A 12,765-nucleotide genomic window follows, 5' to 3' on the forward strand; every position below is an offset into this window, starting at 1 on the left:
CAATTTCTCTTTACGTTCTTTTGGTACGATGCTTTTGTGTTTTCAGTTTATCTTAACTTTGTTTTATTTCTCAATTTTACGATTCATGGTTCTGTAAATCCATATTGGGCAGTCTTTTCATAAACAAAACGAGGTGTGATGCTAAATTTCATTGGGACAACGCTATATTGTAGAAGACGGTGAAGATTGTTATACGTTTTGCAAGGCAGGGATTTATGATGACACTCTCCGGTCGTTTTGCTTCCTTGATGCAATTGTTTTTCCAATTTAGGTTTTGAATTATTACTCACTATTTTATCAGGGTAGCAACATTACCTGAAAGTGTCTCTGAGCTATCACAAAGATTGAAAGAAGTTTATGTGATCAAAACTTTCCTTTTAACTTTATTGTTTTCAGTATTAGCTATCTTATGTTATGTATATCAATGAATGTTTTTAACGATTAAGCACACCCTTTAATACAGTCTTGTTTAAGAATATTATGGATCAAGATCAAAAATTTAGCTGTACGTTCAGGTAATGAATGCGATGTTCTGAATGAGAAATGAAACTAAAATCATGCATTTAGATAACTTTCACATCACTTGATAGAGAGGGACGATATTTTTGCAGGATTTAACTTCGTAATTATGGCTAACAAAGCTACCGTCTTTACATTATTTGCTCGGGGATAACTGAAATACCTCCCTTTCTAGCTTTAAATGTCACTTAAATAGCCTTCGCTTGTAAAATAAAAGTTTGAATATTTAAACCAGAAAGCTAAGTAGAGAGGTTGTGATGGGTCTGCAAACATGGATATGCTTCACACTATTCTCAATTTTCTTCTTCCTCCTCTTACTATCAGTTTTCTCGTCCTATTTTACCCATTTTATCTTTTTACCAAACTTATGAGTTGTCTTAAGCACCTTCACTTTGAAAACGTTACTGGGAAAGTAGTTCTAATCACCGGAGCTTCCTCCGGCATCGGAGAGGTTAGCTAGTATTGGATGTTATGTTTAATTTGTTTGTTTTGGTTGGTCTTATCTATAATTTTTAGCAACAAATAAAAACAATGATGCAGAAAGTTTTTTTTAAAAATTATGAATGATATGTAATTGGTACATAATCACGTTTGGAAAACGAAAACTTGAATTCAAAGTCAAATATTGTTTTGGACGTTCTATCATCATACATATGTACGACCAATTGATCCTTTATATTTGACGATTGCTCGAGTAGACTATCATCCGTGAACAGTAAAATTGTTATTTGGAAATATATTCATTTAAAAGAACTTAAGTTTATAGATCAACATAAATTGATATATGTTCTTGTTTTTGTTGGGTCGGAATAAAAAAGCATGTGGCATACGAGTACGCAAAGAAAGGAGCAAAATTAGCTCTTGTTGCTCGAAGAAAGGATCGTCTAGAGATTGTAGCAGAAACATCACGTCAATTAGGATCTGGCGATGTCATCATCATACCTGGTGATGTTTCTAATGTTGAGGACTGCAAGAAGTTCATCGACGAAACGATTCATCATTTCGGAAAACGTAAGTACTCGAATAAAATGATTTATTATCTACTGTATTAATGTTATGATTATGAAGTTCAAATTATTTTTGTCAAATTTTATTAGATGGTTATTTTCATATCTAAACAGTGGACCACCTGATCAACAATGCTGGAGTACCTCAAACTGTTATATTCGAAGATTTCACACAAATTCAAGACGCTAATTCTATAATGGTGAGTTTTTAATGATATTCTTTTACAAGTTCATTAATAATCCATATATTTACAAAAATGCTTAGCTCTTCTTAAACATGATTTGATTGCTTCAAACGCAAGTATTAATGAACTTGTAAACTTAGGTTTTGAATGGATGTTGTGGTTAGTGTGGACTAATCCCTCAGCGGTCTAGTCTATACTGTTTTTGGGGCGGACAATAAACCGCTGCGGAGTTAGTTTAAAGACGGTCCACAATTAGCCCGCAACGGTTTTATTTTATTTTTTTGGGTCTGCACTGTAGACGGTTTTGTTCGCTTGGACCGCTGTAATCATTCGAAACCTTAGAATTTAGACATGTAGGCTAAATTTTGATTGCTTCAAACGCAAGTATTAATGATGTAGTTAATGTTAATCTGATACATCGATCAAAATTCAAACCCTATATTTGACTACTACGTACATCTAATTTGTATTTTAAGGATATCAACTTTTGGGGCTCAACGTACATCACTTATTTTGCTATTCCTCATCTTCGAAAAAGCAAAGGAAAAATTGTTGTGATTTCTTCTGCTACGGCAATTATACCTTTGCAAGCGGCAAGCGTCTATTCAGTAAGATAAACAAAATCCGTAAGCATCATTATTGGTGGTATCTTAGCCAAATTCTTAAGCTAAGATTTGTAAAAAAAGGGCTCTTATATAAGAGCTTTTAGGCTTATATTTAAGCTTTTATATAAGAACCCTTTCTTCACAAATCTTAGTTTAAGATTTGGCTAAGATACCATCAATAATGGTGGTCTTACACGCTTTTTTTTTATATGTTATCTTTTTACATACTTCTCATATACATATAAAATTTATATGATATTGATACTACTTGGTATGACCGTATGATGTAGGCAAGCAAAGCAGCTTTAGTAAAATTCTTTGAAACATTAAGAGTTGAGATCAGTCCCGATATCAAAATAACAATCGCTCTTCCCGGATTTATATCTACGGATATGACCACTCCTCAGTTTAAAGAAATGGTCAGTGATAACTTTCTTGTACATAATTTAATACCTTATATATATGACATTAACGATGTTATGTGTAATGTTTTTTGTGCTTTGTTGAAAATTAGTATGGTTCAGATTTCATACTTTCGGAATCAGTGAGTCGATGCGCAAAAGCGATCTTCAGAGGTATTGGTAGAGGAGAGGCATACGTCATAGAGCCATCTTGGATAAAATGGATCTTTTTGATAAAAAATGTTTGTCCTGAGATCGTTGACTACTTACTCGACTATATATTTGTTAGTTATCTAAAACCTTATTTCAAGCGTGATTGATCATATCGATCTATCCAAGTTCTCTCTGGTTTTCAACTGTGGTTGTGTTGTCATTATGGCCATGAAACTTATACTTTATGTTGTATTAGTTATTGCACTAAGTCTTGGCCTTTTTCCCTTTCTTCGTATATGTTTCAATTTGTTTTAGAACCAAACATTTCATATAGATAGAGGATTTCTTAATTATTTAATAAAGATGATTCAAATGTATATAATTGTTCAACTAGTTCAGTTCGCTTCCAAAAAAACAGCGACGTCTTCTCTCTCACGGCGATAAAAACAGAGAACCTTCCATTTGTTTCTTTGAGCGCGTGACCGGCGCGTGGCGGCTTAGTTAGCGCCGGCGTCGGTCCTCCAGTCTGGTTTTCTTTAGGGTTTCATTCTCTACTTAGTCTGGTTCGTTTTTAGATCCTGATTTGATGTTGGCAAGGTGAAGAATTTTTGGATCTTAGATCTGTAAGAGCCATCGTTGTGGGCTTTGATTCGTCGAAGGTTTTGTGCGATCGGAACTCCCTTTTCTCTGTTTTGAGAAAATTATGGGTTTCTCCTTTGTTCTTGCAGATCTTGTTTCCGACGAAGGTTGCAAACGAAAGTTATGACGGCGGCTAATGTTATTGGTGGTCTGGCTCCTTCTTTGGGATAGGGTGGCAACGGTACACCGGTATTTTAGTGTTAGTTGTCTCATAATTGGGTTTTGCGCTTTCGTTAACCTTGTTCTCTTCATTTCTCTTTTGGGTTCCTATCCTTTAGTCTTCATTGTTGGCTTGTTGGTAGCGTTTATGGAATCAACTTTATTCTCAGTCTTTTGTGGTCTAGTATCTTGAACTCTTGCCTATTCTATGTCCTGCCGAGTTTGCTTGTTTCTCGATCCGATTCGTTCTCTTGCCGTCTCCAGTCTTCGGTTTGTTGCGAATTGTATGGGCTCGGTCCTTGTCTCTACGGTTTAGACTTGATCGAGGTCTCTCTTTTGCATTGGTGTCTTACTAGGCGTGAACCAATCTTGGTTTTGTTTGCTTCGATTTCGCCGTTTCCAGAAGTTGTGTGGGATTTCTAGTCGTCTCCCATTCTTGCTGGTATGGATGCTTTGGTTCTCTTTATTTGTGAGGTAGTCTTCATTTGGTATAGGAAGAGTCGCTATCCGGTGTCGTGGATTTTCTCGTCTCCATTGGCTAGCCACTAATTCAAGCGTTTCTCGTTTTTGGATTGATAATTTGCAAGATGTTTGGTGCTAGATTCTGAGTTATGAGTTTTAATTCCCTCTGATGTTTGCTTTCTTAGCCGTCAGTGTTTTGACTTGTTTCTTTTGTAGTGTTGTTATTTGCTCCCCATTTTCTTGGACTTAGTTTCCTAGGATATCTTGTTATCCTTCGGGTTAGTTTTCGGGATCATGTATTGATCGTCGACTCCTTGTATTTCACCTAGTACTCATCAATGAAAATTAATCTTCCAGTGAAAAAAAAAAAATGTATATAATTGTTATGGAATTTCTGTGTCCAGTCCATATTAAGCTTTTTACATATATATATAGCATCGACCGCGAAGTCCGTAACACCATCTCTTCTAGAAGACTCGGATTTCATTGGCAGAGGCGTATGCTCCTTTGGATCTGATAGTTAAAACACCAAATCTTGTGTAACTTTCTTGTATATAATGCTCTGTTTAACTTTCATTTTTTTTTAGTAATATTTACATTCCTAGCAACAAATATTTATTTATAGCAATTAATATATATTTTTAGTAATAATTACATTCCTAGCAACAAATATATATTTATTTTTTAACAAATACACAAATATATTTTTAGTAGCAATTAACCTATTTTCCTAACAAGATACAACAGAAGAATAAGAAAATAGTAGACAGATAGATCCACTTGCTACCATTTCCTCTCCCTGTAGCCTTCTGTGTCTATTAAAATAGACTTCACTTGTAAAGTAAAAGTTTGAACATTTTAACATATAAAAAAAAAAACCAAGTAGAGAGGTAAGTGGTGGTATTGGTTCTGCAAAAGAACATTATGGATATACTTACCACCATTCTCAATCTTCTTCTTCCTCCTCTTACTATCATCTTTCTCTTCCTGTTTTACCCATTTTATCTTTTGATCAAACTTGTGCTTTGTCTTCGTAAGAACCTTCACTTCGAAAACGTAGCCAGAAAAGTAGTTCTAATCACCGGAGCTTCCTCTGGCATCGGAGAGGTTAGTTAGCTTTGGATGCTATGCCCTTTTGTTAGTTAGTATATTTTTTTTACCAATACTAAGTAACTGAGTAGATTTAGTCTATTATACTATTACTGATTCAAATATATGTGTGTATATACATAATATAGATCCGACATTGGTGATAGTGTTTATGGTTTTGTTTTCGAGGTCCTATTTTGTCGTGGAATCTCTTGCAACTATATGTGTGCTATTTGATCTATTTGATAATAGACGACTAAAAATAACTAAATGTATAGATCCACATAAATTGATATGATATTTGGTTGAGAACTTGAGATTGTTAATGTTCTTGTCTTGTTTGGTTGGAAAAAAATTAAAAAGCATGTGGCATACGAATACGCAAAGAAAGGAGCATATTTGGCTCTTGTTGCTCGAAGAAGGGATCGTCTAGAGATTGTAGCAGAAACATCACGTCAATTAGGATCTGGTAATGTCATCATCATACCTGGTGATGTTTCTAATGTTGAGGACTGCAAGAAGTTCATCGATGAGACGATTCGTCATTTCGGAAAACGTAAGTACTCTAGCTAATATTTAAGTAGTAATGTAGATCATGGTAGACATAACAATACGTATATGGCATAAATAAAGTAAAAGTTATTTAGATTATCATACTAATCAAGTTATCTTATTTTAACAGTAGACCACCTGATCAATAATGCTGGTGTATTTCAAACTGTTCTTTTCGAAGATTTCACACAAATTCAAGACGCAAATCCTATAATGGTAAGCTTCCTCCAACTTATATCAATGGTAATCCAAATTAAAGTAAAATCCTTACCTTAGTTGTGGAGTATATATGACTTTAATTGCTTTAGACTCAAATCAACAATTTCAAACTCTATATTGATTACTTCATCTAATTTGTGTATATAAGGACATCAACTTTTGGGGTACAACATACATCACCTATTTTGCAATTCCTCATCTTCGAAAGAGTAAAGGAAAAATCGTCGCGATTACATCGGGTTCAGCAAATATACCTTTGCCATTGGCAAGCATCTATGCAGTAAGATTTGTCTTTAGAGAGAACAAACAAATTTTTCTAACCTATTTATTATGTACATAATATTGATGTTACTTGGTTATTTTGGCAGGCAAGCAAAGCAGCCTTATTAAGATTCTTTGAGACATTAAGAATAGAGCTAAGTCCTGATATCAAAATAACAATTGTTCTCCCAGGAGTTGTATCAACAGATATGACCACTCCTCACTGTATAGAGAAGGTAAGTAATAACATTTGTACATGTAACTATATCATATACATGTTACACTATATTAATTCTACGTTTTCTGTTTGCTTTATTGAAAAATATAGTATGGTTCGGATTTTATTCTATCGGAATCAGTGAGTAAATGCGCAAAGGCAATCTTCAGAGGTATTGGCAGAGGAGAGACATACATAGAAGAACCATCTTGGATGAAATGGCTGTTTATAATGAAAAATGTATGTCCCGAAATCGTTGATTACGGACTTAACTATCTATTTGTTAGTTATCTAAAACCTTATTTCAAGCGTGATTGATCATAACAATCAATCCCAAATCTATAATCTTTTTAATAAGGGTTGTGTACTTGTCTTCCTATGATGACTATTTTTCAATAAAATGTATAATGGTTGTTTCGTTTGGTCTTTGGAAGACGCATTTCGTGTCGTCATTCACCAAGGTTTTTAACCGCAAATATTTGACATTTGACACCTTTAAATAAGAAAAGAAAAAGTAACTTGATCATAGAAAATCTCATTAGCTTAAATAGATGTCATTTAGACATTTTGATCCAAGATCTCATCAGTACTGATCATATTGGATTATTGACGCTTATGAGTCCTAAACCAAAAACAAAGCTATTGTATATGTAACATGTTATTAGTTATTGACATAGTATGGTCTAGCATTTGTTCGAGTCTTGTAGTAGAAGAATGACACGGCATGGAAAATATATCAGGATCGAGTATAATTGGCCACCCCTTAGAAGGTCATGTGCTTGTCCCGTGCTTAAGGTTAGAAACCATATGGACATAGTTCTTTCGATGGTTTGCACCAGCTCTAGATCAGGGGTTCGAGGATGCGTAAGAAATGGTTCATGGAAAGTGAGACTAGTGTCCTCGTTTAAAACAGTACCATATTCTTAGTTCTATTTCGGTTTACCACATTTTTAGTGTAACAAGTTGAAATTAAGAATGAAAGCAAGATCTTGAACTGGTTCATTAAGGTCTCTTATAGATGAAAAAAATTCGATAGACAAAAACCACCTCAGAACTATCAAAACCCAAGAAACAAGGTTGCAAACAAAAATGTAGGACCAGAAACGATAAAATACACTCTTTTGAAGCGGTTTTGGACCAAGTGTCTAAGAGTCAGCAATAGTGACCTCGACCTCAACACCGGGCTCAATGGTGATAGACGTGATTTGCTTAACAACGTCAGGGGAGCTGAAGAGATCGATGACACGCTTGTGAACCCTGAGCTCAAACCTGTCCCAAGTATTGGTACCTAATACAAAAACCCACCATGAAACCGTGTCAAGAAAAGTGTTCTGTTTTGCATGAAAAGACATTCGATGCAATACTTGAGTTTAGCAACATTTGAAGAATGTAGATGCAGAGAGGATGAAATGAGAGTTACCTTCACCACAAGGTGCCTTTCTGGTAGTGATCTTAAGAACCTTAGTGGGCATTCTCACTGGTCCCTTAACTCTAAGTCTCTTATCCTTAGCTCCACGGACCAAATCAGTGCACACTAATCAAACAAAAGCATCACAGAGAGAGAACTATTCAGTATTCAACTCTCTGAATCCATTCTTTAATCTCAAATCAGAAAGACCAATCAATAACATTACAACAATCCAAAATCCAATCTTGCCACATTTGGGATCTGACATTTCCTAGATTTCTAGCTTCGAACAAAAAACAAACCACTAATACCCTAAAACTCTATAGGACTCTAGATACAGCTGATCAATTCCAACACTGAAACAAAAAGAGTAAAGAAGCCAAAGGTGAAACCTTTTTCCAAGTTCTTCACATTTTTTGAAGAGAGAGTGATCCTGATCTTATGAATCTGCTCCAGAGGAGCCTCCAAACCAGCTTTCGTGGGCTTCATCGGTTCATACGCCATGTTTTGTTACACCTCTTTATCACTCTGCAAAAGTCACATATATAAGAACAGATTCAATCAACACAGAACAAATCTCCCAACACAACTTCAACAAAAGATCGTATTTTTATCATTTATAGTTGCCGATTCATATAACCCACAAAAATTAAGGATCCAAAGAGAAAAAAAGATGAATATTTACCGTTTTTAAGCCGGGAGAGGATTTTTTGCGGTTGTGAATTTGTGTGCAACTGCGGAGGAAGGTGGTGAAGAAGGAAGACCTTTTATTCTCTAGGGTTTTAATTAAAGTTTTCATTTTTGTTTTTACTTGAAAGCAACAAAAACGGTGACGTTTTAGTTTTGGACCATAATATTTTTCTTTGCGTTGTTTGGGTTTGTGGAATCTAGGCCTGTCAAAAACCTGTTATGTTAGGCCCGCTCTATGGTGTCGTTGTACGTCTTGGTTTTATATAGTTAACAAAAACATCCACTTCAAGTCTCCATCTATGTTTTGTACAAATGATTTCTTGATACAAAAAGGAATGGGTACTATTCAGAATATATATTAGTGGGTGTAATTCGTTTTTAGGAGGGAAAACTTTCAAAGTTGTGGGTAAGAAAAGAGTCGTGCTCGCGTCAAGGAGTTTTTTTTTCTTCCAATAAGAAGTAGATCATGGCTTGAAACATAAAATGTTGAATGAGGTTCACATTTGTAGGAGAAGATGAATGAGAGTAATACCATTTTAATTTCGATAATCATCAAAATCCATGAAGAGGTTTGAGTGAGGAAAAGCTATGCCTTGAGTAACTGTGGCAGCTAAGGAGATCTTCCATAAAATTTAAGTCTCTCTTTAGTGAAAGTAGCGAGTCATTTTAATTCTGTCTAATTATCATACCAACAACAAATAGCAAACAAAAATAGAAAAGGCCGAGCTCAAAAAGCTTCATTATTTGCTTCCAAATCCAAACTTAAATTCTATAATTTATTGCCAGGACCGGTCGAAGTTACTTGATGTATAAAGCATACCAAAAAAATGTTGTTCCTTATGGCATTATCCATACTTAATTTTTTCTTGGACGGAAAAAGTTAAAAATTAATATTGTTATCAATTTATCCTACTTCCTACATGACGTATGTAGTTACCTAGTTTAACATTGACATGTGACAAAGAATGCGATCTTCTTAGTCAAAAGAAAAAGAAAAAATAATGCGATCAATACTCACGACCACGTGAATCGGTGGTAGTGGCCTTCATCCTCCAACAGTTCTGACTTATGTCATATATGAAGTAACACAATATTTATTTTTGCTAATAAGTAATAAGTAACACAATATCATGTAGAAAAAGGGTAATAAAGTGATATTTTAGTTAATTTATAGTCGACTGAAATTAAAATGAGATATAAGAAAAGAGTTGAGTTCTGAATACATCAATTACAAATCTATATAGCAAGATATGGTATGGGCCGTATAGTAACTTTAGTAACCCCAGAACTTTATGGATCGCATTTACTCATCACATGCATATAATTATTGTTGCCTTCTCCATCAAATTTCGATGTGCCTTATTTTCTGAAAACATTTCTAATAGACTAATACTGAAGTTCAATAACACTTCGAGTCATGTAAAATACAAAGTGAAACAAGTAATATATACAAGGAAAAAAAAAAAGTGAGTTTTTTCTTCAATTGTCTGACTAAAATAAGAGTTGCAATTGGAGATATAGTAATTTTTTACTTTATATAAAGTGAGATATACTTTTAAGATAAGAGTTGAGTTTTTTTTTTGGTAATGAGTTGAATTTTAAATAGAACCACTACAAAGTGATATATATGTCGGCCGCCGTATCGTAAGTTCGTGACCCCAAAAATTTATGGATCACAATTGACGCATCACGTGCATATAGCTATTGTTGGCTTCTTTGCATTTTGACGTGCCTTTGCAAGAAATTGTAAGAGACGTTTTAGATAAAGCGACACCAACAAAAATGAATATTAAAATTTTAAAACCCACTTAAGAAAGCAATGCTAATGGCATTAAGATCGTTTTCAAATTTTATAACGGGATGTGAAACTCTGAATAAATTTGACGATTGAAAGATAGCATATTGAGATAAGTTTGAACTCTTAAATTTGACGGTTGAAAGAGGATTGAAGTAAGTGTGAGTTGTCCAAAAAAAACGGTAAGTGTGAAACTCTTTAAATTTAAATATTGAAAAAGAGCAGTGAGATATCAGATAAGTGCATGTGAAACCAAATCCCAGCTCCCAAACTAATGTATTATAGACCTTTTTTCTTTCCTTTGACCAATATATATATGTGTGTGTATTTATCTTAATTAAGTAGTTTAACTTGAAACAAAAATGTAATCATAAGATTCATTAGTCGCCAAATGAACAATTTTTTTACATGTTATTTTGTTAACATCACCTCTATTATTCTATGCTTAATTTTTAACTTAATCTGTACATCTTTTTGTCAATAATTAATGAGATACATACATTAGGGTTTATCAAAAAAATATGAGATACACTAGTCGCCTAATTTGGTTACATAGCATATCTTTGGACGTGGATCAGACTAATTAGAAGTGTACCTATTGTTGCAATTGGAACGATTTCAGGGTCAAATCCACTATCCATCTCTTTATGAATTTCATTAATTAGTCGCACAATCCAATTTCTATCTTTTGTTAGTTGCCGGGTGAATATAAAATACTTTGATATATTGACGTAAAGGCAAAAGATACTTTGCATGATAGTACAAATATGTATCCATTACAAATATGATATATCTATACGTATATTTTTTTTTTTCAAACACATAAAGCGAATAAAAATGAACATTTTGTTAATTTGTGACTGATGGTGATGCTAAAATGTTTCATTCATATTGGAATGGAGATGTAAAATAAGTATACGTTGAAATGCCATAATTCCTTGGAAATGAATCGATGATAAAGATCAACCTGTTTTCATTATAACAACAATACAAAAGGTTAAACCATGTTCACACCAAAAGTCCATTCTGATGATCATTTACGAAAAATCCTAGATATTCGTTTGTTATTTTGTTCTTTTCATTCCCATGTTACTTTTTGGGTCAAGAAGAAGAAATGAATATAATTGCCATAGTACATTCTTAATACTTAATAGCAGACAATTCTGGTTATTTCCAACTAATAATCTAGACCTCAGTTGGAAAAACAAATAATCAACCAAAGCGTCAAAGTCAAAGCATATCAATTATTCTATTATTATAAACCCTAAGAAAAACCAAACGTACACCAAAGAGTACGTACTAGTCCACTATAAAAACTCAAAACCAACTCTTTACCTCTCCACAAATATTATCTAAACCAAAACATTTCAAAAGAAATGGCAAAACAAATATTCTACACTCTCTTTCTATTCCTCTTATCCACGGCTATTCTCACGGCGTCGTCCTCCGCCCCCAGAGCCGCAATAACTTCAAAACGTGCTATAAACTTCATACAAGCCTCTTGCAAAGCCACAACATACCCAACCGTATGCGTCAACTCTCTCACCGGTTACGCCAACTCCATCCAAACAAGCCCTCGACGTCTAGCCGAGACCGCACTCAATGTGACCGTGACTCAGGCCCAGTCCACCAAGGTCTTCGTCTGGCGCTTGGGGCGTTTCACTAGTCTCAAGAAACGAGAGATTCAAGCCGTTAAGGACTGCATCGAGGAGATCCATGATGCCGTTGACCGTTTGACCATGTCGATCCATGAAGTGAAGATGTGTGGTAGTGCTAAAGGTCGTGACCAGTTTTGGTTCCACATGAGCAATGCTCAAACGTGGACCAGCGCTGCTTTGACTAATGCAAACACTTGCTCCGATGGGTTTGCGGGTCGGGTCATGGATGGGCGGGTAAAGAACTCAGTAAGGGCACGGATCTTGAATTTGGGAAGAGGAACTAGTAACGCTTTAGCCTTGATCAATGCTTTCGCTAAAAAATACTAAATAATGTAATACATTTTCTTTTTGTTCTTAATTCTGTAATTTGAGCTACGAATGTGTGGATCAGCTCGAGGGAAATTTTATTTCTTAAAATGTTTCATGCATAATCCGATGTAATTCTGGATAAATTTTGATTAAAAATGAATGTACAAGTATAACATTGTTAAGTTAATACGCGTTTTTCTTTTTTTGCGACCAGCGATCTAAAATTGCGTTTGCAGAGATTTCTAGCAGTTAGACGTATAATTAACGTACTAATTCACTAGAAATACAATTAACGTTAGAGTCGTTGACGCCGACACATTCGTTGAAGTTTGGACGGTGTTGACTTTTGAGTGTAGATCTCACTCTAGACCATCACTTACTATTATACCCCTTCTTAAGTTTAGAAAGTCCTCAACCTAACCTTAATCTTCTCACAT

The 12,765-nt window shown here is 34.6% G+C and overlaps 4 protein-coding genes across 8 annotated transcripts; 3 read left to right on the top strand and 1 right to left on the bottom strand.

Moving 5' to 3' along the window:
• Nucleotides 1–760: 760 nt before the first annotated feature.
• HSD2 (hydroxysteroid dehydrogenase 2) lies at nt 761–4,685 on the top strand (the record flags this gene model as incomplete). 3 transcript variants are annotated; one of them, NM_001161195.1, is made up of 7 exons in its annotated part: nt 761–970; nt 1,338–1,530; nt 1,641–1,726; nt 2,188–2,319; nt 2,607–2,735; nt 2,831–2,897; nt 3,468–3,646. In NM_001161195.1, exons 1-7 carry the CDS (start codon nt 791–793, stop codon nt 3,644–3,646), a joined length of 966 nt encoding a protein of 321 aa, NP_001154667.1. In that variant the 5' UTR covers nt 761–790. The 3 variants fall into 3 exon arrangements, with proteins under 3 accessions (NP_001154667.1, NP_190319.1, NP_001327854.1); NM_114603.3 differs by having other exon boundaries at nt 2,831–4,685; NM_001339307.1 differs by lacking the exons at nt 2,188–2,319; nt 3,468–3,646 and having other exon boundaries at nt 2,831–3,149.
• A 109-nt stretch (nt 4,686–4,794) lies between these two features.
• Nucleotides 4,795–6,892, top strand: HSD3 (hydroxysteroid dehydrogenase 3). Its single transcript, NM_114604.2, has 6 exons — nt 4,795–5,237; nt 5,583–5,775; nt 5,902–5,987; nt 6,139–6,270; nt 6,359–6,487; nt 6,580–6,892. The coding sequence occupies exons 1-6, from the start codon at nt 5,055–5,057 to the stop codon at nt 6,784–6,786; spliced, it is 930 nt and encodes a 309-aa protein (NP_190320.1). The 5' UTR covers nt 4,795–5,054; the 3' UTR covers nt 6,787–6,892.
• Nucleotides 6,893–7,365: 473 nt separating this feature from the next.
• On the bottom strand, nt 7,366–8,673 carry AT3G47370 (Ribosomal protein S10p/S20e family protein). 3 transcript variants are annotated; one of them, NM_114605.3, is made up of 4 exons: nt 8,562–8,673; nt 8,269–8,404; nt 7,889–8,002; nt 7,366–7,756 (listed from the first exon to the last, which is right to left on the bottom strand). In NM_114605.3, exons 2-4 carry the CDS (start codon nt 8,378–8,380, stop codon nt 7,614–7,616), a joined length of 369 nt encoding a protein of 122 aa, NP_190321.1. In that variant the 5' UTR covers nt 8,381–8,404; nt 8,562–8,673; the 3' UTR covers nt 7,366–7,613. The 3 variants fall into 3 exon arrangements, with proteins under 3 accessions (NP_190321.1, NP_850665.1, NP_001030826.1); NM_180334.2 differs by having other exon boundaries at nt 7,421–7,756; nt 8,269–8,394; nt 8,562–8,605; NM_001035749.3 differs by having other exon boundaries at nt 7,421–7,756; nt 8,269–8,585.
• Nucleotides 8,674–11,556: 2,883 nt separating this feature from the next.
• Nucleotides 11,557–12,542, top strand: AT3G47380 (Plant invertase/pectin methylesterase inhibitor superfamily protein). Its single transcript, NM_114606.3, has one exon. It carries the CDS (start codon nt 11,738–11,740, stop codon nt 12,344–12,346), a length of 609 nt encoding a protein of 202 aa, NP_190322.1. The 5' UTR covers nt 11,557–11,737; the 3' UTR covers nt 12,347–12,542.
• The last annotated feature ends 223 nt before the right edge of the window (nt 12,543–12,765 follow it).

The sequence above is a fragment of the Arabidopsis thaliana genome, chromosome 3 (genome assembly GCF_000001735.4).
Source record: "Arabidopsis thaliana chromosome 3, partial sequence".
Taxonomy (NCBI): Eukaryota; Viridiplantae; Streptophyta; class Magnoliopsida; order Brassicales; family Brassicaceae; genus Arabidopsis; species Arabidopsis thaliana.

Bases quoted from the DNA above. Each gene is read 5' to 3' on its own strand.
- HSD3 (NM_114604.2), top strand. From the start codon at position 5,055: ATGGATATACTTACCACCATTCTCAATCTTCTTCTTCCTCCTCTTACT. The intron at 5,988-6,138 runs GTAAGCTTCCTC...TGTGTATATAAG, and splicing joins AAGACGCAAATCCTATAATG to GACATCAACTTTTGGGGTAC. The intron at 6,271-6,358 runs GTAAGATTTGTC...TTATTTTGGCAG, and splicing joins CATTGGCAAGCATCTATGCA to GCAAGCAAAGCAGCCTTATT.
- AT3G47370 (NM_114605.3), bottom strand. From the start codon at position 8,380: ATGGCGTATGAACCGATGAAGCCCACGAAAGCTGGTTTGGAGGCTCCT. The intron at 8,003-8,268 runs GTTTCACCTTTG...TTGTTTGATTAG, and splicing joins TGTGAAGAACTTGGAAAAAG to TGTGCACTGATTTGGTCCGT. The intron at 7,757-7,888 runs GTAACTCTCATT...TTTTTGTATTAG, and splicing joins AAAGGCACCTTGTGGTGAAG to GTACCAATACTTGGGACAGG.
- AT3G47380 (NM_114606.3), top strand. From the start codon at position 11,738: ATGGCAAAACAAATATTCTACACTCTCTTTCTATTCCTCTTATCCACG.